General features: G+C 39.0%; 1 protein-coding gene across 1 annotated transcript in view; it reads right to left on the bottom strand.

The window, feature by feature from the left end:
* LOC124545478 overlaps positions 1-26,725 on the bottom strand; it is an 85,332-nt gene extending 58,607 nt beyond the window's left edge. Inside the window, exons 1-2 of the mRNA XM_047124411.1 lie at positions 26,650-26,725; positions 18,751-18,824 (exon numbers count right to left, since the gene is read on the bottom strand). Of these exons, the coding sequence (XP_046980367.1) occupies positions 18,751-18,824; positions 26,650-26,674 (99 nt within the window). The 5' untranslated portion in view covers positions 26,675-26,725. The remainder of the gene's footprint in view (positions 1-18,750; positions 18,825-26,649) is intronic.
* Between the last annotated feature and the right edge of the window lie 515 nt (positions 26,726-27,240).

The raw sequence follows: 27,240 nt of genomic DNA, 5'->3' as shown, positions 1-27,240 counted from the left end.
AAGGAAAACATGTTACAAAGAAATGGAAAACTCATAGGTATGCCAGTTGGCAGATTTCAGTTCATTGGTATCATACTGGAAAAATGTAGTTTGTCTACAAAGGAAATTGCTCACAGAACACTCATGCAACCAATACTAAAATACTGGTCTAATGTGAGTTGACCTATACCAGACAACACAAGCAGGAGTTTTTGAATGTGTAAAGAAGTGAAGCACAAAAGCTCACAGGTTTATTTTATTCATGGGAAACTGTCATAGAACTGCTGGGAAACCTGAATTGGCCAACACATGGAAATATATGCCATCTGTCCATTGAAAGCCTACTTACAGTGTTTCAAGAATCAGTATTAGGTGAGGAATCTAAGAATATACTACAATGCCTATGGATGCTTCCATAGGGACTGCAAAGACAAAATTAGGATACTTACAGCAAAGTAAAAGGTATTACACAGTCATTCTTCCAATGTTCCATACTCCAATGGAATGATGAAGAAAACATATGTGGCACAAGTGAAACTACCCTCTGTATGTACTTCACAATGGTTTGCAGAATGGGGATGTAACTATAGATTTCCTCAGTGTCTGTTTATATAAAATACTTCAAACAAAGCATTTAAGTAGCTCTTCACCCAGCACTATCAGCTATTTGTATACTGTCAAAGAGAAGATCTTTGCTGTAAAAACATTAGACTTGTTGAATTTACATCACTGAACCCAAAAAACTCTGAGAAATTTTGGATGGACTGGCTGGCTAATAAGTCATTCTTTTATCTTGTTTTTGAATATCTTATAGTACTGTAACACATCAAGATAAGTTTTAAATAAGCCAGGAGTAAGCACATCTTGTAAGAAACTGATGATTCAGACAGTAAAATCAAATGAAAACGAAATATTGTTAACAAGACAGACAGGAAAAGAAGCCAATGAATTAATATTACCTTTGTTGAAGAGAACGAGAGCTTCATTAAAGACAATTCATATGTAGCAGATAATTTCAATAATTACTATTGTTAGAAAATTGGTGCATACAGTTCGGAAGAGACAGCAGAAACAAAGAGGAAGGGCACTTTGTGAAATAAAAATTTACCTCATATCCCAATCTTAACTAAGTAAGATCATCACACCACCAAAAAGTAGAAGTTCATATAAGGTGGATAATATCACTAATAAGACGTTACAAAGGTGTGGCCCTCCATTAATCACATACATAATGCATCATTAATTCAGGATATTTTCCCAGAGAGTTTAAAACATGCCATTGTTAGGACTCTTTTAAGAGGGGTGGCTTCACAGATGTCAATAGCTATCATGCCATGTCACTTTTTATGTCATTTCCTACATTTTTTGAGAAGATAATGTACTTTTGATGTTACCCACCTATCTGCTAAATGCATACTTACTCAGTTACAGTTTGGATTTCAAAAGCACCAGTCAGCTGAGACAGCTGTTTATGTACACACATCAAGAAAAGTTTTGCATCACCCCGGTTCCCAGAACTCCTGAAGATAGACTGTGTATATGGTATTGCAGGCACAATCCCTTTGACTGTTTAGAGATGTCATTAAAGCTGCCCAAAGATGGCAACAAACATGCATGAGCAGCACATGTTAAACAGAGGGGGCCCGACAGCTGATCAGTTCTGGCCATTCCACCAGAAAGGAAGTAGACAGCTCATGTTGTCTGCAATTCAACCATGCCTAGATGATCAATACAGCGGTTTGATCACATCCGCATTGTTTTCTTGTGCCAGGAAGTGTCCAGAGTGTCTCAGAGTGAAATAAAGTGATGTTGTTCACAAATGGAAGAGATACAGAGAGACAGGAACTGTTGATGACATGCCTCGCTCGGGTCACCCAAGGGCTACTGCAGTGAATGACTGCTACCTATGGATTAAGGCTCGGAGGAACCCTGAAAGCAATGGAACTGTCTTGAACAATGCTTTTCATGCAGCCACAAGATGTCATGTTATGACTTAAACTATGCACCATAGGCTGCAAGACACGCAACTTCACTCCTGACTTCCATGGTGGGGTCCATCTTTGCAACTATGATACCATGCAGCACAGTACAGATGGGCCCAACAACATGCCGATTGGAGTGCACAGGATTGGCATCACGTTGTCTTCACCAACAAGTGTTGCATATGCCTTCAACCAGACATATTTGGAGGCAACCCGGTCAGGCTGAACACCTTAGACACACTGTCCAGTGAGTGCAGCAAAGTGGAGGTTCCCTGCTGTTTTGAAGTGGCACTATGTGGGGCTGATGTATGCTGCTGGTGGTCATGGAAGGCACCGTAATGGCTGTACAATATGTGAATGCCATTCTCCAACTGATAGTGCAACCATATTGGCAGCATATTGGCTAGGAATTCGTCTTCATGGACGACAGTTCACTCCTCCATTGTGCATATCTTGTGAATGACTTCCTTCAAGACAATGACATTGCTCGACTAAAGTGGCCAGCATATTCTCCAGACGTGAACCCTATTGAACATGCATGGGATAGATTGAAAAGGGCTGTTTATGGCCAATGTGACCCACCAACCACTCTAAGGGGTCTACGCCAAATCGCCGTTGAGGGTGGGACAACCGGGACAAACAGTGCCTTGATGAATTTGTGGATAGTATGGCATGATGAATACAGGCATGCCTCAATGTAAGAGGATGTGCTACTGGGTATTAGAGGTACTAGTGTGTACAGCAATCTGGACCACCACCTCTGAAGGACTCGCTGTATGGTGGTATAACATGCAATGTGTGGTTTTCATGAGTAATAAAAGGGGTGGAAATGATGTTTATGTTGATCTCTATTCATATTTTCTGTACAGGTTGTGAAGTCTTGAAACTGAGGTGATGCAAAACTTTTTTTGATGTATGTATTTGTTGTTGTGGTCTTCAGTCCTGAGACTGGTTTGATGCAGCTCTCCATGCTACTCTATCCTGTGCAAGCTTCTTCATCTCCCAGTACCTACTGCAATCTACATCCTTCTGAATCTGCTTAGTGTATTCATCTCTTGGTCTCCCTCTACGATTTTTACCCTCCACGCTGCCCTCCAATACTAAATTGGTGATCCCTTGATGCCTCAGAACATGTCCTACCAACCGATCCCGTCTTCTGGTCAAGTTGTGCCACAAACTTCTCTTCTCCCCAATCCTATTCAATACTTCCTCATTAGTTATGTGATCTACCCATCTAATCTTCAGCATTCTTCTGTAGCACCACATTTCGAAAGCTTCTATTCTCTTCTTGTCCAAACTATTTATCGTCCATGTTTCACTTCCATACATGGCTACACTCCATACAAATGCTTTCAGAAATGACTTCCTGACACTTAAATCTATACTTGATGTTAACAAATTTTTCTTCTTCAGAAAAGCTTTCCTTGCCATTGCCAGTCTACATTTTATATCCTCTCTACTTCGACCATCATCAGTTATTTTGCTCCCCAAATAGCAAAACTCCTTTACTACTTTAAGTGTCTCATTTCCTAATCTAATTCCCTCAGCATCACCCGACTTAATTTGACTACATTCCACTATCTTCGTTTTGCTTTTGTTGATGTTCATCTTATATCCTCCTTTCAAGACACTGTCCATTCCATTCAACTGCTCTTCCAAGTCCTTTGCTGTCTCTGACAGAATTACAATGTCATCAGCGAACCTCAAAGTTTTTATTTCTTCTCCATGGATTTTAATACCTACTCTGAATTTTTCTTTTGTTTCCTTTACTGCTTGCTCAATATACAGATTGAACAACATCGGGGACAGGCTACAAACCTGTCTCACTCCCTTCCCAACCTGCTTCCCTTTCATGCCCCTCGACTCTTATAACTGCCATCTGGTTTCTGTACAAATTGTAAATAGCCTTTCGCTCCCTGTATTTTACCCCTGCAACCTTTAGAATTTGAAAGAGAGTATTCCAGTCAACATTGTCAAAAGCTTTCTCTAAGTCTACAAATGCTAGAAACGTAGGTTTGCCTTTCCTTAATCTTTCTTCTAAGATAAGTTGTAAGGTCAGTATTGCCTCACGTGTTCCAGTGTTTCTACAGAATCCAAACTGATCTTCCCCGAGGTTGGCTTCTACTAGTTTTTCCATTCGTCTGTAAAGAATTCGTGTTAGTATTTTGCAGCTGTGACTTATTAAACTGATAGTTCGGTAATTTTCACATCTGTCAACACCTGCTTTCTTTGGGATTGGAATTATTATATTCTTTTTGAAGTCTGAGGGTATTTCACCTGTTTCATACATCTTGCTCACCAGATGGTAGAGTTTTATGAGGACTGGCTCTCCCAAGGCCGTCAGTAATTCCAATGGAATGTTGTCTACTCCGGGGGCCTTGTTTCGACTCAGGTCTTTCAGTGCTCTGTCAAACTCTTCAAGCAGTATCGTATCTCCCATTTCATCTTCATCTACATCCTCTTCCATTTCCATAATATTGTCCTCAAGCACATCACCCTTGTATAGACCCTCTATATACTCCTTCCACCTTTCTGCTTTCCCTTCTTTGCTTAGAACTGGGTTTCCATCTGAGCTCTTGATATTCATACAAGTCGTTCTCTTATCTCCAAAGGTCTCTTTAATTTTCCTGTAGACAGTATCTATCTTACCCCTAGTGAGATAAGCCTCTACATCCTTACATTTGTCCTCTAGCCATCCCTGCTTAGCCATTTTGCACTTCCTTTCGATCTCATTTTTGAGACGTTTGTATTCCTTTTTGCCTGCTTCATTTACTGCATTTTTATATTTTCTCCTTTCATCAATTAAATTCAATAGTTCTTCTGTTACCCAAGGATTTCTACTAACCCTCATCTTTTTACGTACTTGATCCTCTGCTGCCTTCACTACTTCATCCCTCAAAGCTACCCATTCTTCTTCTACCGTATTTCTTTCCCCCATTCCTGTCAATTGCTCCCTTATGCTCTCCCTGAAACTCTGTACAACCTCTGGTTCTTTCAGTTTTTCCAGGTCCCATCTCCTTAAATTCCCACCTTTTTGCAGTTTCTTCAGTTTTAATCTACAGGTCATAACCAATAGATTGTGGTCCGAGTCCACATCTGCCCCTGGAAATGTCTTACAATTTAAAACCTGGTTCTTAAATCTCTGTCTTACCATTATATAATCTATCTGATACCTTTTAGTATGTACACCGTATACCTTTTAGTATACCTTTTAGTATGATACCTTTTAGTATGTATTTAATGGTCATATAATACAATCCTGAAATGATGAAATATCACCAACTGAGGTCATCTGTCAATTATCAAAGACATTTTACTTTGTCAACCACAATATTCTATTACAGAAGTTAGATGTTTTATGGAATACATAAATCAGCAAATTCCTGGTTTAGTCCTTATTTAAGAAACAGAATGCAAAAAGCTACTATAGTCTGTGGGTAATACAAAGAAGTGTGCCACACCATGTGCATGGAGAGAAATTACAATGGCTGTCCCACAGGGTTTGATGATTGGCCAAATTCTGTTTTTGTTTTATGTTAATGATCTGACATTTTATTTAAATCAGAACAGAGAATGATTCCTGTCTCCAGACAGTACAAGATTTGTTTTGAAACTGAACAAAGAAACAGAGAATATAGTAAATGATGTTTTTGTGAAAGTTAGTGACTAGTTTTGTATAAGTGGACTAGTTTTAAACATTGAAAAAACACAGCTCATCCAGTTTTGTACACTCAGTGTTCTTAGGTGCCCATATTGATGAAAATTTAAACTAAAAAATCCATACAGCATACCTGTGCCATGAGACTTACTGTCAACTTTGGCGATGTAGAAATCTGTAAGTTAACATTTTTGCATATTTCCACTCACATTAATGTCTTATGGGAAACCATCCTGGGTTATCTCCTCAGTTAGGCAAAAGTATTCATTGCACAAAAGAACATAATGGTAATTAAAATTATGTATGTGATTTGCATATGTACATCTTGAAGGCATCTTTTAAGTGGTTAGGAATGTTAACCATAACTTCACAGTGGTTTATTAACTAACAAGATTTGTTATCAACAAACCATCTAAGTCTGAGAGTAAGAGATATATTAACAAATACAATGTTGGAGGAAATATTATTTGTGTTATTCTTTAATTAATCTAACTTTGGCACAGAAAGGGGTGAAATAAGTGAATATAATACATCTCTTTGACAGTCATCCACAGAAAAGAAATTTCTGACAAATAGCAGTACAGTTTTCAAATATAGATTAAAGATGTTTGTCACCAGTAACTCTGCCTCTAACATAGAGGAATAAATAATTAGTGGTACTGTTATTCATTTTTACAGAAAAAAGACCTGTAAATGGCCAGGATATAATCATACAAATATTTTTTCATCTATCTGTTGTCTAACAACAACCTGTTATTCTGAACAAGAAATAGGGGTGCACTTCATTTTAAATTCACTGTTTTTGTAAATCACAAGTTCCGTTAGGGAATACATGCTACAAGTAAGTGTATGAATCCATATGATCCAGACAGGCTTACATAAGGTGTTTTCTTATCAATAGTACACAATATTTTCCTGCAAGCAACTGTAGAGTAAATACTTGTTTGACCTTACCTGCACTGCACCAGACAATTGTAACATATGACAGTACTGCATGAATGTGTGTTAGCAGTCCTTTACAAGACAACACAATGAAATAGATCTCTAAATGCAAGGTAGATGGCTTTGAGCTCTTTTGTTAACTTATCAATGTCCTGATGCCATTCTGGATACCTACGCTCTTCACAAATGAAACTCAATGAAGGGTGGGTGCCTTAATTTTTATCAGGATAAAGACACTTTTTCCTCTTTTTTCATTATATTATTACTATTATTAATATTATTTGTTTTAGTAATCTAGGTTTAGGGTGTTTTTGTTCAAAAACATATTCTACCAACAAACAGATGGATTAGCAATGGGTTTCCAGTTACCTCCAATGCTGTCAGAAAATGTCTCATATAATTTTGAACTTAAACCTGAACATTTAAGAAATCAGTATAAAACATTACTATATCTATCAACAATTCTCCAATGATTGTGAGAAAAATAAGTATATTTTTTGGTAAAATCCAATTAAAATTACTTATGTTGACATACGTCATTTGTGGCTTCATTGTTACCACATGAGATACTGGCTAGCACTCTGTTACAAGTGACACACAAACATGGTGGTTCATGTCACAAATGCTGTTAATGTGTAACAGGGAGAAATGTTGGAAGTGGCTGCCTTTGAGGTACATCAGAAATGTGAGTTGCTCAGCCAACAGCTCATTTTAAGTGACCAGTGACTAAATTGCAGCAGATGATGTGGTTTGTAAACTTGAATTTACAATGCTGCTATAAGCTAACCACAACCTCATGATGTGCAATATATCAACAAATATGGCTCCCAAAAATCTGTGGTAGAACTGAAGTCACAATCACTTTGTTCACAGCAATTAAGCTAATCTCTACAAGCAAAGTCAATTCAATATCAGTGCTGAAAGTAAACTGTAATATCTCACCAAAAGCAAATAAGAGCAAATTAAAAGTCAATATGTTGATGGAAACATGGAAAAATATTTAAAAAATTAAACCAATTAATTGAATAACAAATAATAATCAAACTCTTTTGATAAAATTTGGAAATGGAAAAAAGTTCACTGCATTTGACAAGATTTGGACCTATGACCTTCAGCATGTCATGTTTAAACAGTAATCACTGTACTTTTCCACTGTACTATGGATTACATAGTTATATTTACAGTGTGGTGACCAAGTTGCAATGATGAACTGCAGCCTTCATGAAATGTCATGTGAAGCATATTGAATGTAAGCTAATCTCTGTACTCATGACAACTGTATATGTGATACTGTATCTCATCTTGTGCAGAAGTATCCAGTATTGTTTGTTTGTGCTGCATATGAAATATGTGCATTTCATTAGTGTTGCTTTGTGTGTGTGTGTGTGTGTGTGTGTTTGTGTGTTTTTGTGTGTGTTGTTTCGGGTGTGGCTATTGTATGTTATGAAATATGACAGAGGTGCCAGATCCAATATGTGGCATCCAAGTACATCAAGAAAGAAAGCCAAACAAGAAACTGGAAGCTGAAGTGTCCAACAGTTGTGGCAGTTTGGCATTGGTGAATGATACAGGCATAATGTTGAGCACTCTGATTGGAGGAAACCAGCTCCAATGTGTGAAGTGTCAACTATCAAGTAATTTTAATTGTAATGTAGATTGGCCACCAAAGTAAACAATATCCTTTAGAAAAAGAAATATTTCATGACCTAACACAGCAACAGAGAGAGTAGAAGGCAATTTGTTTAAGCAGGAAGACAAATGTTCCCCAGTGAACAAAGGTGAAATGTATAAGATCAGCTGCAAGGAGTTTAGCTTATACTACAAAGGAAAAACTAGAATATCAGCATGTGCCAGACCTAAGGAACACCAAAATATCTGCAGTCCACAGAAAACTGACTCCAAATTCATGCAGCATTGGTTTGGGGAGAGGAACCAAACAGTGAGGTCATCAATCCTATCCAATTAGGGAAGGATGGGGAAGGAAGTCGCACATGCCCTTTCAAAGGAATCATCCCAGTATTTGCCTGATGTGCTTGAGGAAAATCACAGAAAACCTAAATGAGGACAGCCAGATGCAGGTTTTGAACCGTCATCCTCCTGAATGCGAGTCCAGTGTGCTAACCCCTGCGCCACCACACTCAGTAGTGGCTCGTGAATGGAGGCTCTGCTGGGGAGATGACAGCAGCTGAAGTTCAGCATTCTGAGGAACTGTCAGAGTCCTAAGAAGGTTTGCAGATGGAAAATTCCATAACTTTTTCATAAAGGCAAATGATGCTATCTGTAAAATCTTGTGGCCCAAGAATGTCACCTGGAGGCACGAAAGCTGCATTTCGAAGGATTAATGATATCCCAAAATAATCAAACCTTTGAAACACTGCTGTTAGATGGTCCCAACATTGTGGTGGCAAAGCAGAAATGCCAAATCTCACTGAGGCAGGCAAACCATAAAGGGTAGGTCATGAAACACTCTGTTAATGAATCATTGCCATGTCTGTGCAGCATTTCAGAGACCAAACTTCATGTAATGTGATTCGAAGAGACCAAAGAGTATAGTGATGGCCATCTTCATTACGTCTTCTGTAGCAACTGGCATAAGTATGAATGCTTTTGTGCAGTCAAGGATACTGAACTCTGAAGTGCCACTCATGGGATGGTTGAAATTGTGGAACTTAGGGAACTGATACCTGTCTGGGATGGTGCATGCAGTAAGAGCATGATAGTCACCCAAGGGTTGCCAGGACAAGTCCTTCTTTGGTACAAGGTAGATAGAAGGTGCTGCCAAAACAGTGAATGATGCTAGTCTGAAGCATAACTTGAATTCAACTTTGGCAGCAGCAAGTTGTTTGGCATGAGACATTGTGGTCTGCCATTAACTGTATGGCCAGATTCAGTGTGGGTGTGATGAACTATGCTCTGCCATTCTTCTTGTGGTGCTCCAGGTGGGCCTGCATCAGAAGCATGAATGAGCATCAGTGCAAAGTTTTGTTCAGTGTGGTGAAACCCAATGATTGAGCTACAAGAGTCCTTGTCGAAGAGATGGGAGCAGGCAATGTCAGCAAAGTGCCAAAAAGTGCTAATAAATCAGCACCAATAACTGGCTCTGTGATGTCAGAAACATTGAATTGCCAGCCCTAGAAATGGTGCAGATGTAGATCCGATTGCACTGGAAGGACACTGTAGGTGGTGATGTTTTAGTTGTCAAGTGACCGCTGAAACAGTGTTGCTTGTTGATACCCAGGGAGGAGCATGCATGAGCAGTTGCACAGATCAGACACACTGTCCATGAGGACATGCTGGCTGGATCTTCTGAACAAGATGAACAAGCACTGTGAGGCAGCATGTCATCTGTGCATGCTCACTTGCAGATCCCACTTTCATTTGGGTGGTTACATGGTGGCCAGTAGCAGAACAATTGCTTGCCAAATGGGTGGTGGTACCAAGACATAGAGGATTAGTCTTCAGCACAATAATGCTGTTAACATTGCTCATCAATTTTTATAAAGTTTTAGACTTCAGTTACTAATTTTAAAGTATGTTTGTGTTAATATTTGCTGTAAAACTAACTTATTAGTGGATTTTCATTAATCTCAGTCTTTCCTCCTGTGTTACCGACTCAACTGGTCTGTTATTTGTGAGTGTGCTTATGTTGTTCATCTGAGACTCACGCTTCAGTAGTGTGTTTACATTTTGCAGTGAGCAGCTGCAGTTGTTGTGGGTATAAAGCTAAGTACTGACAAAGTTATTTGTGCACTGTTATACAGATATTAAATTTAATAGTTTTCAGTGGTATTTCATGCTGTTCATGGTGAAATAACAATTTAATAAACTTTTGGAAACATTCACTTGCTGTATGTTTTAGAGTTTTCCGTGTATTGGAGTCATTTAGTGAATATTGTGCTTTAGTTTTTAGCTGATGCTTCTTATTGTTCAAGTGAAATATTTCAATAAAATTTTCATTCGGTGTTCTAACTTCGTTGAGTGTTCCAGTGGCCACTTCAATTTTTGGTTTTAGCTAATAATTTTGTGAAGTTTTGTTGGTATTGGTATTAGCTGTGGTGTAGTAGTATTAATACAAGCAGTTGCTTTCTTAGTATACAGAGAATTTTGAGATTGCTATTGTCAGTTTTATAAAAAGTTCTACTGGTGTAACTGAACTTATGTAATGTAGACGAATAGTTTTTTTCAGTAACTCTAGAATTTGACCGTGAGAAGTGTGGGCTCTGTCATAAGTTTGTGAGTAGTGGATTATGGTGTAGGATTTGTTCAAAGTATTTTCACTTGGGGAAATGCAGTGGGGAAGCCAGTGGGCATTCTAGTGAGAGCCTCTCCTAGAAATGCAGAATCTGTAATAGAAATAAGTTGATAGAGGAGCAGGAGTGTAAGATCTGTGCTCTTCAGGTGCAGTTATAATTTGCAAATGAGGAACTAGATAGGTTGATGAGGGTGAAGGGTGGTGGGGAATGGGAACTGACAGTTGGCACAAAGGCAGCTAAGAGGAGGAGGTATTTAGACAGTTATACTTTGCATATATGCAATAGATTTGACCAACTGTCAGAGTTGATTGGAGAGGAGCCTCTAGTAGCTGTAGATGAAGGGAGCATGCAGTAGTCCTTAGCAGTTAGGAGGCCTAGGTTAGTTGCAAAGTCAAATAGAAAGAAGAAGGTTCTGCTGCTAGGTAGTTCACACAGTAGAGGTGAGGGCCAGCAGTTGCAGGAAGTGTTGGGGAGTGAGTACCAGGTCACCAGCACTGTGAAGTTTAGTCTAGGGTTGGCTCAGGTGACTGACCGCACAGGGGAGTTATGTAGAAGTGTTATAAAGGAGGATCAGGTAGTGATAGTGGGTGGAGCAGGGAACAGTCTTGATAGGGTTGGGGAATGTGATGTAGGTGGTGACTTGGTAAAGATAGCTACTCAAACTTGTGACACTAATGTGCATTTCATGCAGCTGTATCAGTGTCATGATCGGCCTGATCTTAATGTGGCTGTTAGGTGCATTAACATGGGGCTGGAGAGGGTGCTGATGGCAGAGAGCATGTGTCACATTTCAGTGGTGCCAGCTGGGTCTATCAGCAGATCAGGTTTCACTAGGCATGGCCTGCACCTCAATAGGTATGGGAAGGGGAGTCCGGCAAAGCTTATAGGTGACAGTGTAGTGGGTGGTGGTGGTATCACTTATCAAAAAATTTCTGTAGTAGTTGGTGTTAGAGGTGCTACTTTTTTAGATTGAAGTCAGCTAATAGGTATACCTGCTTAAAGGAAGTCCCTCTAAGGGCTCACCTTCAGAGGATGTCATGTTTCCAAGTAGAGAAGGAATTAGCATATTTCATTAAAATATAAGAGGTATTAGAGTTAAAGTTAGTGAACTGCTTACAGATGTTTACTCTGAAATTATTGGCATGTCAGAGCACCACTTAAATAATTTGACAATTCAGAGACTTCCTTTACCAGGATACAGATTAGCTGGCTGTTCTTCAAGGAGTTCCTTATGGAGTGGGGGAGTGACTATGTTCATAAAAACAGTATTCCATTTGAGTCCAGAGACCTATCACATCACTGGACTGAATAGATATTTCAATTTTGTGCAGGGGCAGTTGAATCTAGTGAAACTAAACTTCTAATTGTTGTTGTTTATAGATCTCCTAACTCTGACTTCAGAGCATTTCTGCTCAAGCTAGAACTGCTCTTGATTCATCTCCTAAATTCATATGATATGATGCAGATTATGTTTTTTCCAACTAGGGTGCAGAGGAACAGTAGCACAGCCATAGACGATATTTTTATTCATTCTTCATTATTAGATGGGTATTCTGTTAGTAAAAGCGTGAATGGCCTTTCAGACCATGATACACAAATTTTAACACTAAAAGGCTTTTGTGCTCAAACAAATGTCACAAGTAATTACAAACTATGAAGGAAAGTTAATCCAACAGCAATAGAGAGTGTTTTAAGCCTCGTCAAGGAACAAGGGTGGCAGGATGTTTATGGTGCCAATAACATAGATGACAAATACAATGTTTTCCTTAACACACTTGTCATATGCTTTGAGAGTTGCTTTCCATTAGAATGTTCTAAATAGGGAACTAGCAGTAATAGCCAGCCCAGGTGGCTGGCTAGTGGGATAAGGATACCATGTAGAACAAAGCAGGAATTATATCAAAATGTTACATGTAGTCACAATAAAACTGCAGTAGCCCTTTACAAACAATATTGTAAGGTGCTTAAAAATGTCATCAGGAAGGCAAAGTGTACATGGTATGCAAATAGAATAGCTGATTCACAGGATAAAATTAAAACCATATGGTCAGTTGTGAAGGAAGTGTCTGGTCAGCAACACAAGGTCGATGATATAAAGTAAAAATATTTCTGTTACTGATAAGTCAATGATATGTACAGTATTTAACAATAATTTTCTGAGTGTTGCTGGTGAATTAAATAAAACTGTAGCTTTTACAGGAAGTCATATAACTCTCTCAGCAAATGTCTTTTCGAGGTTGATGGCTGAAGTACTCCTCTGTGATACAGACAAGGGGGTGATTCAGTCAGTAATTAAATCACTGGAGACTAAGGACTCTCATGGTTTTGATGGAGCATCTAGCAGAATATTAAAGTACTGCACTGCACATGTTAGCCCTGTATTTAGCCATATTTGTAATTTTTCCTTTATGAATGTTCAGTTTCCTGAACGATTAAAGTACTCAATAGTAAAGCTGTTTTATAAATATGGAGAAAGGGATAATGTATACAATTTTAGACCTATTTCTATGCCATCAGTGTTTGCTAAAGTATGTAAGGATAATTAATCATTTTACATCACACGATTTGCTATCATATGTACAGCTCAGCTTTAGAAGTCACTTAAGAAATGGAAAATGCTTTATTCTCTTTCCTCTGTCAGGTACTGGATGGGTTAAACAAAAGGGTTTGAACGCTAGGCATATTTTTTGATTTAACTAAGGCGTTTGATTGTGTTGATCACAAAATATTGCTCCAGAAGCTGGACCATTATGGAATACGGGAAGTAGCTGACAATTGGTTCACCTCTTACTTTAGCAATAGACAGCAAAAGGTTATTATTCACAATATTGAGAATGGCTGTGATGTGGGGTCTGAGTGGGTTACGGTCAAGTGGGCTATGCCCCAGGGATCAGTGTTGGGGCTGCTCCTGTTCCTTATTTATATAAATGATACGCCCTCTAGTATTACGGGTAACTCTAAAATATTTCTGTTTGTTGATAACACTGGCTTGGTAGTAAATGATGCTGTGTGCAACATTGGCTCGGTTTCAAATAGTGCAGTTCATGACCTTAGATCATGGCATGTAGAAAATAAACCAATGTTAAATCACAGTAAGACTAAATTTTTACAGTTTCTAACACACAACTCAACAAAACCTGACATTTTAATATCACAGAATGGGAAAATGATTAGTGAAACTGAACAGTTCAAATTTCTAAGTGTTCAGATAGATAGTAAACTGTTGTGGAAAGCCCATGGTCAGGATCTTGTTCAAAGACTTAATGCTGCCATTTTTACTATTCGAATGGTGTGAGCGAGTGATTGTTTGGCACAAAAAATTACTCTACTTTGCTTATTTTCATTTGCTTATGTCATATGTTATTATATTCTGGGATAAATCTTCCCATTCTAAAAGGATATTTTTGGCCCATTACTGAGAAGTTAGGGCAATAAGTAGTGTAATTCCACGAACCTCTTGTCGACCCCTGTTCATGGTCTGGATATTTTGACATTGGCCTTTCAATGTATATATCCATTACTGCCATTTCTTATTAACAATATTAGCTTATTCCCAAGAGTAAGAAGCTTTCACTCAGTTAATACTTAGCAGAAATCAAACCAGCATTTGGATTGGACTTCATTAACTCTTGTGCAGAAATTGTGCAGTATACTGCTGCATACATTTTCAATAAGCTACCACTCAAATTCAAAAATCTTAGCAGTAATCCATGTGCTTTCGAATTGAAACTGAAGAGTTTCCTCATGGGTCACTCCTATTCTGTCAAGGACTTCCTTGAGAAAGTAAGCTGATTCTTGTTGTATTACTGATTGAATTTACTTAAACCTATGGATTGACTTTTTTCAGGTTCATAAACATTTTATTTTTATCTCCATGACCTGGGAGATTTGCTCCTCAATTGGATCCTACAGAACTTGATATGTAAATAAAATAAAATAAAATAATGATCATGGGTGTGCTATTGAGGATGTGGCTGTGTAATAGCAGCAACTGGTTGGGCATGAGGTGGAGACATTTGAGCCATGAGGTCTTTGATCTGGGCCAAAAGCAGCTGGAATTCTTGGTTGGCCATGTGTGCTGCCGAAGCATTGCAGTCCACTGTGCTGGCAGGTGGTGTACTTGTATCCGGGGTGATGTTAGTTAGGCAGGTGGCAGTAACATGAGCTGGGCCAGGAGATGGGGCCACCTTGAGAGCCTCAAACACAGTGTCTGTGAATGTTGCTTCTTGTTGCAGTGGAAGTGTCAGCTGAATTATGAGGATGGCAAATAGCTCTCTAGGCAGCTGATTCAGACAAAAAGCACATGGAACTATTTGTCTGGAACCATGACAATGTCAGCCATACTATGGAAGTTGTGCAAGAGCTTCAACAACGTCCTGTCACCAATACTCATTTGATATGCACTCTCATCTGGTGATACAGAACAATGGCTTATGAGCTCCCTGAATAGCTCACTGAATAGTGGGGCAGTGATGATGTTGGTGACCCTCACAGTGTAATGTGGGTCAAGCTGGTTGACAACATAGGCGTAATTTGTATAATCTGACATTAACTGCTGCAATCAAAGCTGGCCTTGCCCTGCATGAAGCAGAGGTCTGGATGTGAAGGCTCAAATGGTGATAGTCGGATGGCGATGCGGGAGACCATAGAATGCAGCTCACTGGACAATGATGTGCCACCTATGTCAATAGTGGTGGTGGAATTGGCTTGGAGGACATCATTGGAGATAATCATTACATTCCACATGTAAAAAGCAATTGGTCTGTTCCAGCTTGGTGTCACCACTGAGGGGTATTTTACTTAGTGAGTAGAAAAGGTGTGATCTGAAATATAATAGACACAATTGCTCACAGAGTTGACATTTTTTGAAAGGAAGGAAGTGATCACGATGTCACCAAACACTATCCGTTGCAAGGGTGACTGCTAAAATGCTTCACATGGCCCATCAAGGGAGTGAGTACTGAAACACCATACATGATCCCCGTGGGAGTGACCAATGGCATCACTGTTCAAAATCCGTTGATTGGGGAACTGCTGTAGGCACTTAAGTAGCCTGTCACACAAGCAACCACTGATGGCACTACATAATGTGTCACTTGGGCGACCACTGAACTTACAACACCATCACAACATAAATAACAAACCAGCAACTGCTACCAGGTGTCTATAGGGGTATGCATCATATGCAGGTCCAACAAAGATGCATTTGTGGAGAACATTTCAGATTCTTCAGCTCCATAATGCTGCTGGATCCCTCCCCCTCACCCCCAAAGTTGGGCACATTGTGGGATGATAATACAGTGATATAAATTGGATGTCAATCTCACAGCCTCTATCGTTAGGGTCCTATATTGTATTTTTATCTGGGGTGGTGCATCTGAATATTAGCGGGGTCACACTGCAGTCAATACTGTAAGCTTGTAGCTTGACTAACTGTACTGAGTGCTATATTCAGGACTACACTGTAAGTCCATAGTTTAATTAGCATTTTCCAGAACTGGGTTTGGCTACACTGTGTGATCACAGAGCACAGTTGCTACATATTCAATATGTATGGGGCGGCAGCAATTGTTTTGCAGGTGTCCATATACCTGCTTATTTTTCAATGCAAACAACTTTTAAATCACATTAACAACATCATATTTATAGCCAACACAAGAGGATAATAAATAAACAACAGGATTAAATAGAAATACCAGCAAAGATAAAAAAAACATTGTTGGATCTTGGAGGTGCTTGATTGACTATTATGACAAAACATGAATTGTTAAATTCTAACATGCAGAATGCCTTCTGTAGCGGATCCATCATCTCACATATGGCATGAAATTTTTCCATTATGCATTGCTGCACAAGCCCAGCTTCTGATTCACTGTGCTTGTAAGATGATGAAATTTTTAAAGCATGTATTATACTCTGTATATCAATGTATCATTATCCATTAAATAGTTATAGACATTTTTAATTATAATTTTCATTTTGAATTGCCCTATATATTAAATTAAACGGAGGGTGGGGGTGAAATCCACATACAGCATCCCACATGCTTCAGTGTAAGGTCCACTCCCCCATTCTTTATCTTCATAAATGACCAACTTATGGCACTGTAAAGCTTTCCAAAAAAAATAATTTACTGATTACTTAATTAAACTAATAACATGTCAAAACTCAACAAGTACAGTGTGTACAACACCTTCGGAAACTGCATCAATTCAGATGTTTATCAAGGAGAAATTTTTTTGCTTCTACAATTAAATGTTTCATTTTGTAAAACTGCTTCTCTCTAGAGAATTAATTTTTCTGTTGCTGCAAAGCTCAAATGGAAGCATTTAACATTAGATAGAATTTTTAATATGAATGAAAAAGAATCCACCACGTGCATAAAAATGTTTTGAACCATAGGTGACAGAAGCTGCCTCCATTAGCTTTTTCTGATAATGTGTAGAGGTTTTTTTAAGTGCCTATACCAGCAGATTATTATTTTCATCTACATGAAAATATACACTCCTGGAAATGGAAAAAAGAACACATTGACACCGGTGTGTCAGACCCACCATACTTGCTCCGGACACTGCGAGAGGGCTGTACAAGCAATGATCACACGCACGGCACAGCGGACACACCAGGAACCGCAGTGTTGGCCGTCAAATGGCGCTAGCTGTGCAGCATTTGTGCACCACCGCCGTCAGTGTCAGCCAGTTTGCCGTGGCATACGGAGCTCCATCGCAGTCTTTAACACTGGTAGCATGCCGCGACAGCGTGGACATGAACCGTATGTGCAGTTGACGTACTTTGAGCGAGGGCGTATAGTGGGCATGCGGGAGGCCGGGTGGATGTACCGCCAAATTGCTCAACACGTGGGGCGTGAGGTCTCCACAGTACATCGATGTTGTCACCAGTGGTCGGCGGGAGGTGCACGTGCCCGTCGACCTGGGACCGGACCGCAGCGACGCACGGATGCACGCCAAGACCGTAGGATCCTACGCAGTGCCGTAGGGGACCGCACCGCCACTTCCCAGCAAATTAGGGACACTGTTGCTCCTGGGGTATCGGCGAGGACCATTCGCAACCGTCTCCATGAAGCTGGGCTACGGTCCCGCACACCGTTAGGCCGTCTTCCGCTCACGCCCCAACATCGTGCAGCCCGCCTCCAGTGGTGTCGCGACAGGCGTGAATGGAGGGACGAATGGAAACGTGTCGTCTTCAGCGATGAGAGTCGCTTCTGCCTTGGTGCCAATGATGGTCGTATGCGTGTTTGGCGCCGTGCAGGTGAGCGCCACAATCAGGACTGCATATGACCGAGGCACACAGGGCCAACACCCGGCATCATGGTGTGGGGAGCGATCTCCTACACTGGCCGTACACCACTGGTGATCGTCGAGGGGACACTGAATAGTGCACGGTACATCCAAACCGTCATCGAACCCATTGTTCTATCATTCCTAGACCGGCAAGGGAACTTGCTGTTCCAACAGGACAATGCACGTCCGCATGTATCCCGTGCCACCCAACGTGCTCTAGAAGGTGTAAGTCAACTACCCTGGCCAGCAAGATCTCCGGATCTGTCCCCCATTGAGCATGTTTGGGACTGGATGAAGCGTCGTCTCACGTGGTCTGCACGTCCAGCACGAACGCTGGTCCAACTGAGGCACCAGGTGGAAATAGCATGGCAAGCCGTTCCACAGGACTACATCCAGCATCTCTACGATCGTCTCCATGGGAGAATAGCAGCCTGCATTGCTGCGAAAGGTGGATATACACTGTACTAGTGCCGACATTGTGCATGCTCTGTTGCCTGTGTCTATGTGCCTGTGGTTCTGTCAGTGTGATCATGTGATGTATCTGACCCCAGGAATGTGTCAATAAAGTTTCCCCTTCCTGGGACAATGAATTCACGGTGTTCTTATTTCAATTTCCAGGAGTGTATTACACTTACCAGTTCAATAAGTTTTGTAAAAAGTTGTGGCCTTTTATAGAAAGATGGTCTGCTACTTCTGAGTTGCACATCAGCTGCCAAACAAAAATAACATAAGGAAATATTAGTATTAGGAATTAATGTATCACTTTACAGCAGAGTTAATGCTATTATGATGCTCCCTGGCAGATTAAAACTGTGTACTGGACTGATACTAAAAACCAAGTCCTTCCTCTATATGGATAACATTTTCCCTGTCAGAGCTGTGCTGGTATTATTGTCAACCAGACTCAAAGAGTCAGTCTCTTGGTATGTTTCTCCTACTTTCCAAAATTCCAGTCACCCTTGTTTCTGTGAAAATAGCTTCACAACAGTGAAGAGTCCTGTAATATGCAACAGCTAAAACATACAACACATGCCACAGAGCAATACAACAACCCTCAGATGAAATACATACACTTTTATCACAGGACATTCAGTCAGTCATGTCAGTGCATAGTACAATTTGTAACACATGCAGAACTGTTCTATTACAGGTATTATTCAAAATATCAACCACCATTATTGCAACAGAGTATACAGCAATGCATCACTGATTGTCTTACACGAACAAGAATTCCAAGAGTTTAGTCTACTACTTCCAGGAATGTGATAATCCTAGGAATCAGACCCATGCAAGTATTGACTGGAGTCTCACAGACTAAGTTCTTCAACAAGTCCCCAGAAGAAGAAGTCCACTGGTGTCAAGACTGGTGATGACACTGGCCCTGGAACGGGACCAGAATGAGCAATCCAGTGTCCTCCAAACTGTACTTCAAAGCGGTTCCTAATGTCAAGTGCAAAGTGTGTCAGCAGCACATAATCTGATGAATACTCAGTGGCACATTTAGGAAGTATGGGAGGACATGCTGAAGAAGCATTTTGTACATGATTCTGTTCAGTTTGTAAGGATGTAGGTGAAGTCCAGGTCAAAATCATTAACAAAACCAGCCCATAATTTCACAGCAAACATCTGTTGATAGGACAGACACATCAAAGCCTATGGATTTTTGTCATCCTCTGTTATGAACATGGCCACCTCTGGAAACAACATGAAAGCAGGAAAACTGGCATTCTTGTACATTGCTGTAGAAACCAATTTGCAGGCACCAGTCAAAATTTGAAGCCAACTGACTGCAATGTTAACATCATCTTTGGATGATATGGATACAGCTGTTGTTCATTAATGACCCTCAAAACAGCTGACTGGCTTGTGTTGAAAGCTCAAACAGTGCATCTGCTACTAGAGACAGGATTTTCACCAGTTGTGTGTAACACTTTCTCTTCCTTATTGGGTGCTCCAGTTTACCTCCTACAGAATTCTTAGGTAACACAACCCGGTACTTTGACCACAATGGTGAGTATTCATTATAGACAAGGGTGTCATCAGGAGAACCCCAGGGAAGTGTGTTAGGACAGTTATTATTTAATATATACATAAATGATCTTGTGTACAGGGTGGGCAGCAGTCTGCAGTTGTTGCTGATGATGCTGCAGTGAGCAGGGAAGTGTTGAAGTTGAGAGACTCTAGGAGGATATCAGATGACCTGGACAAAGTTCCTAGTGGTGTGATGAATTGCAGCTAGCTCTAAATTTAGAAAAATGCAAGTAAATGTGAGTGTGTATTTGGATACAGCATTAGTAGTATCCTGCTTCAGCCAGTCACATCATTTAAATATCTGCTCATAATATTGCAAAGTGATATTAAATGGAGGATGCATGTGGGGATGGTGGTAGGGAAGGCAAATGGTTGACTTCAGTTTATTGGGAGAATTTTAGGAAAGTATGGGTCACCTGACAATGTGATGCTGGCAGCAGGAAGCTAGCTTGATCTGCAGAGCCAAACTAAAAAAATGGAGTGATCAGTTTGTGTGACACAGTTTGTGCCTTAATTTGAAGAAAACTGAGTACATGACATCAGACAGACATGAAACGGGAACCATCATGATTAATGGTGAAGATCGGAGTCATGTGAGTAAGTTTAAGTACCTTGGTTCCATGATAACTGTAGATGACCGTCTCACTGAAGAGGTCAACACCAGAACTCAGGCAGCCTGGATGAAGTGGAGAACAACCACTGGAGTCACTTGTAATGGCAGGATGAAAGATAATTTAAAATAAAAAATCCATCGCACTGCCATCCAACCAGTCACCTTGTGTGGTTGTGAGTACTAGCCGACTACAGATGAGACAGAACGCTGCCTAAGTGTAGCGGAAATGAAGATGCTAACATGAACAGCAGGCCTCACTAACTTAGATCACATTTCCAATGACAGTATTAGGAAACAGTTTGGTGTTGTACTGATCCAAGACAAGATGCGGAAGAGTCATCTTGGATGGGCGTGTTTTGTGGGCCAGTGATGACTCTATTGCCAAGGTGGGTTACACACTTGAAGTCGTTGGCAGAAGACCCAAAGGATGACCTAAGCAATGTTGGGCTGATATGATTCATAAAGACCTTAAATGCGTGAACATGCACCCAGATCCGGCCTGTGATAGAGTGAAATGGAGACGACGGACCAATGTAATGGACTCCGCAGGCACTTGGGACAAACACTGAATGAAAAGAGGAAGAGGAAGAAGAAGAAGAATATGGGCCACCTGTAAAGTAGACCACATATTGGCCATTAGTGTGACCTACTCCTGAATACAGCTTGAGTGTTTGGGATCCCCACCAGGTAAGATTAAAGGAAGATGTCAAAGAAATTCAGAGGTGGGCCCATAGATTTGTTACTGGTAGGTTCAAACAACATAGATGTTACAGAGATGCTTCAGGAACTGAAATTTGAATCCCTGGAAGGAAGGTGAACTTATTTTCTAGGAACGCTATTGAGAAAATTTAGAGAACCGACATTTGAAGCTGATTGTGGAATAAGTCTGCTGCTGTGAACACACATTTCATGTAAGGACCACAAACATAAGATTGAAGAAATTAGGACTCATGCAGAGGCATATAGACTGTTGTTTCACCCTTACTCTATTTGCAAGTGGAACAGGACAGGAAATGACTAGTAGTGGTACATAACACAATACAGTGGCTTGTGGAGTTTGTATGTAGCTGTAGATGTAGATTCCAACACTGAAGGATCCAATTCCTCATAGGAGCAACTGTGCAGTTTCAGAAGTACTGTGGTGTGCGTGCTAGCAGTGTGAGAACAGCTCAGCAGAGCATTATCATGCATATCTTCAATTGCATTCAGCGAACCCATACACAAGGTGCATACTGGCCAACTGGCCATCAGGAAACATACCCACAGTACTGCCTATATCACTGTTAATACCCAACTAAAACATCCACAAAACAAAACCCTTAACAGAACCATGAATGCAAACCTGAGGACAATGAGATAAGGATGACATTAATACTGTCAACAGCAGGCACTGTGAATGAATGGAAAACAGATACACAACACATACATTGACATTTCCACTGTTGTGCACTATTTTCGGATGCAGATACAAAGCTGAGTGGGTCAAGAAACCAAATGAAGTGCAATAAATCTGTAATGAGCTACCTCTCTTCCGCTTGAGGGAGGAGCTATTAGTTCTTAAATCTTAGATAGTACTGTATATTTTTGTTGCCACTGAAATTGCACCTTTTGGAGGTGAGTACTGGCCAGCAGTTCTGTCTCTCAGTTTTATAACATATTTAATTTTTATTTTTCAGTTCTCACATCTGAATTTTATGTTCATTGTTAGATACTAACATCATCATATTCAGTTAATGGCTCACTGAGATGTTTCAATTGTTCCTTCCCCTCTCTTTTCAGGTTTTCTCTATATCCTTCCCAGTTTATTCCTTGTTCTTTAGTGCACTATTAATTTCACTTCTAATTTCTCTTTCTCTTCATTCATCTTTGTTTCTCATCTCTGAGCTGTCATAGTGCACACTAATGTACTACCTTTGACCTCTTTTTCTTTCTGACACTTTCCCTTCACCTTGGTCTCTCTTTGTTTCCACTCTGTATAAAGAATTTCCAGCTATGTTAGCAACTTTCCTTTTAACCATAGTACAGGTATACTGTAGATCCCTCTAAACAAAACTAAAAACAAGCCAATGATTACAAAAAACTGCTGGTCTCATCCATGTAAAACAAGAAATGCAAACTGATTCATGCAACTACCATCCAGTATCAGAGGCATGTTTCTGTGTATAATCTTAAAACATATTCTGAGCTTATATATAATGAAGCATCTAAACAGAATGACCCCTTTATACCAATCAGCATCAATTCCACAAAACATCAGTTAACTATAATGAAGCATTTTCTAAATGAAAGGCTGCACAAATATTCAGCTTTTGAGAAAGTTTCAAAATGCTGCAAAGAGTGGCATCTATCTTTAAATGTTCATAAATGTGGAACTGAGCCCTTAGCAAAATAAATAAATAAATAAAATAAAAAACATATCATCCCATGACTATAATAACAGTGAATCACAACTGGAATAACTCAACTCATAAGAACACCTGTGTGTAAGAATATTTGGGCAGTGAAATGAAATGGTCAGTCACAAATAAAGCAAGTAGCAGACTTTGGTTCACTACTAAGATACTGGGAAAATGTAGTCATTGTACAAGGAAGATCATCTGCAAAACACACGTTGGATCCATCTTGGATTATTGCTGTAGTATGTAGACTATTTACAAAGTTTCAAAAACCAGTATTAAGTGAAAAATCCTGGGATATTTTAGGGCCCTTTACATTTCAATCTCGTAATGACTATGATGACAACATTAGACTACCTGCAGTGTGCACTGTGACATTTAAATAGTCATTCTTCCATTGCACAATATGCAAGAGAAATGGGGAGAAACTAATATGTGGTATAATAGGAAATACCTCTGTCATGCATGTCACAATGCTGTGAAGAGTATGGCTGTAGATGTAAATTTGCACTGTGCAAATTGGTCTCTGTTTTTATGACATCTAGGTAAATAATTGATGAATTGTCTCATAGTTTTAGACTGACTGACTTTTAAAAAGGTAAAGATGTGTTGTTCAGAGTGACACATTCCATAAAGAGATTAAGAATACACAAAAACCAAAGAAATATCAAAGGGAATAATAGATTACAAACAGTTCTACCATAAATATCATATACTGTAGGCACTGAGAGAGGCACATAAGCCAGAATGGTTATTTTCAACACACTGTCCCAGTTCAGTGGGACACAACTATTTTACAAATTTGTACATTTCTACTTCTTCTGACAACCATTTTTTAATGTTGCATAGACAATGTTTTGCAAAGATATCAACAAATAGAGTCTCTGCAGCAGCATACTTAACATATATTTTTCTTTTCAAAGATAAGTTTTCAACAAACTCATATTTAGCACTCAAATGTTTCTAGCATTTATGTTTCAAATTATGCAGGGAGGCAATGGAAGACTGACTGTAGTCGTAAATCACAAGTCTCTTTATTCTCAAAATCCGTAGGTCATGCAACAGTTTCTCACAGTATAAATATTCTGCAAGACAAATTGCAAGTGAAAAAAAAATCTAATTCTGCAGAAAGAAATATCATTGTACTTTTTTTCTAGTTGCCCAGCTTACCATGTTACTAAACAGCTTAGATATATAACCTGGTGTTGAATTTGCACCTCAGGTAGTCATCCAGACAGCATTTTAGGCAGCAGAATTAATGCCTTTTAGTGACTTGATGAATTTTGTAAATTTCTCAGATGCCGTGTTTCTTAAAGTAATATTGATTTAGTTTATGTTGAATTAAAAGGAATACATTTGTGAACAAAGTAGTCTGGATTGTATTTTATTTAATGATCACAACTGTGTTTCACCAACTTAGACCATCATCAGATCTAAATCTAAACTATGGATGATCTACTGTTGTGGAACAGCATTTAATGAACTGTTTCATGTAATACCATTAACTTGATGGGGCCAGGATCTAACTTCATTTTTATATTGATTAGCAAACGCCTATTCTACTTCCTTGTTCTATAATAGTATTTTCTCAGCTTTTGTCTGTCAAGATGAATATACACAAAAAAATAAATTAAAATCAATGTGAACAGTAAACAGCAAGTAGAGCCTTACTACAGCACTTATGGACTCTAAAATGTGTGCACCTAAATGTAATAACAGCTGTAGATAATCATAGGCCATTTTTGTAATGCCTCTTTCTTTTTTGTGAAACAACAGCATAAGATCAGTTACTACAACAGTTTAATGATAGTTACTTGCAAATAAATCCCATACAAATTGCTTTAGACAGCTGATCATTGGTATCCTTGATGGTTATCCTTTGGTATATTATTTATGAAACATGATGAATGAACAAATAAATGAGTGCATCAAGAAATAACCACTCTAACCTTCCACCTGCTGCAGGATCACATTTTATTCTGATTTCTTTTGTGTAAGTTCCAAATATTAAGCCTTATTCTGAATGCTCAGATCTTTGTTTCTCTTATATTTTTCACTTAAATATTCATTTATTCTTAACACATGATCCATAAGTTGAAGGATTACAGTTAATGCTCAGGAATGCAGAAGAAATGAAACTATAGATATCCACACATATGAAGCTTCAATGAGATGCTTTTGTAGTGTCCATTAATAAACCTGCTTTTGTCTATTTAGTGTTCTGCTGTTATTTATCTACTATTACATTCATTGACAAATGTACTGTGTATTTTTAAGGGCTGTTAATAATGTCACTCCAAACCAGATTTTGTCATAGCTGCTCTCTGTGGTAATATATTTATTTCGCAAATAGATCTTTCACTATGTAGTGCAATGTACACTGTTGTGAAACTTTCTGGCAAATTAAAAGTTCCACCTTTGGCAGTCAATATTGGAAGCAGCAAGGACATTGTTAATGAAATGAAAAGCCTCAGGCTCCCTAAATGATCCACCAGACAGATTTATATCACGCTGTTTCAGTGAATATTTTCATAAATTTCATATTCCTGAGGTTTCTCTAATCTGAGATGCACAGAACAGTATTTATGACAGAATGAATCAATAAATGAATACTGGGGATAGATTACACACACACACACACACACACACACACACACACACACACACACACACACACATACACACACATGCAGACCACTACAGTTTGCAGATGCTGCAGCTTGACTGTAAACTTTTTTGAAGTTATTTTCTAAAGTTCACCTGTCTTTTAGAACATGTTAGTGGGAAAATATTGGCACTATAATATAAGCAAGTATGTTCACATACTCTCTCACACAGAAGCGTTCACATAAGCACACAACTTCCAAACTACACAACTTTCAAACTTATTCTGAACACTTAAAACTAATACACTCATTAATAAATTTTTTGTTTCTTTCATGTTTCCTCTCATTTAACATTTCTGTCAAGTTGTGCTTTTAGGTCTACAGACGATCATCAATGTTATTTTTCCTTTTTTGCTTCGTAGTTCCATTGAATAATCAAGACTTTATACACGTATTTTCATTATTTTTGCCTGTGAGTCTGTTTGGATCTGTTTGTAAACACAGAGCAATGCAGTGACTAAAATTTGAATCTGAATTTCTTTGTTAACATTCTTAAATGTATCAAATGCATCAAATTCAGTTATTTAAAACATGCAGACATATGACTATTACTCAATGATAGCATAAAAATATGTACATTACAGTCAGAAAAAGTGATGTTTTAAGATTTCATCCAGAATATCAATTGCAAAGCATGTTTAACACTGAAGCAAATTACGTTTAGACACATTAGAATATTGTGAGGTTGATTTAAACTCTTGGAATGATATAAAGGCTAGAAATTATACTCTGGATGGCAAACAGAGACATTTGTTTATTTAAACATCTTGTCATGCACCTGACTGATAATTACTTTCATGATAAACAACATACACATTAAATGTTTACCATTATCAATGAGTGCTGCTTCCATTCTTCAGCACAGGATCTTTGGTGTCTCACATGTGTTTATCTTAGCTGTCAGATTTACTCAACTTAGCTATACATGAGACTTACAGCTAATCTGGTTCTTGCCATCTCCAGATAAAAATACTTCATAACTACAGTCAGCTGATAATATTATCTTATCAGCTTAGAAGCCTATATCCTTATAAGTAATTACCAAGTTGTTGCAGAATACAAATATTTTATGAATGCTGAGACAAGATGTGAATACTGTATCTGTGCTTGTCAGCATGTACTGAACTTTATTTGAAATATTATTGATTTATTACGTCAAACCAAGCATTTACATTTGTCTATTTTTTTTGCTGTTATAGTGATTACTTTTAGTTCATAATAAAGCAATAACAGTTACAGATTATTTAAAGTTTTCTTTCTACTGACATATGGCCTCCTAATTACAGCATACAGTTCATGAGTACAAACCTCATACAACTGAGTCTTAACATTTTCAGTCCCAACAAATCAAACAGCATTATACTTCTCAAGACATGGAGCAGTCCCTAAGTTACCCTATTGCAATTATATGGCTACAGA

The sequence above is a fragment of the Schistocerca americana genome, chromosome 8 (genome assembly GCF_021461395.2).
Source record: "Schistocerca americana isolate TAMUIC-IGC-003095 chromosome 8, iqSchAmer2.1, whole genome shotgun sequence".
Lineage (NCBI taxonomy): Eukaryota > Metazoa > Arthropoda > Insecta > Orthoptera > Acrididae > Schistocerca > Schistocerca americana.
This window is presented reverse-complemented; position numbering and strand designations above follow the sequence as displayed.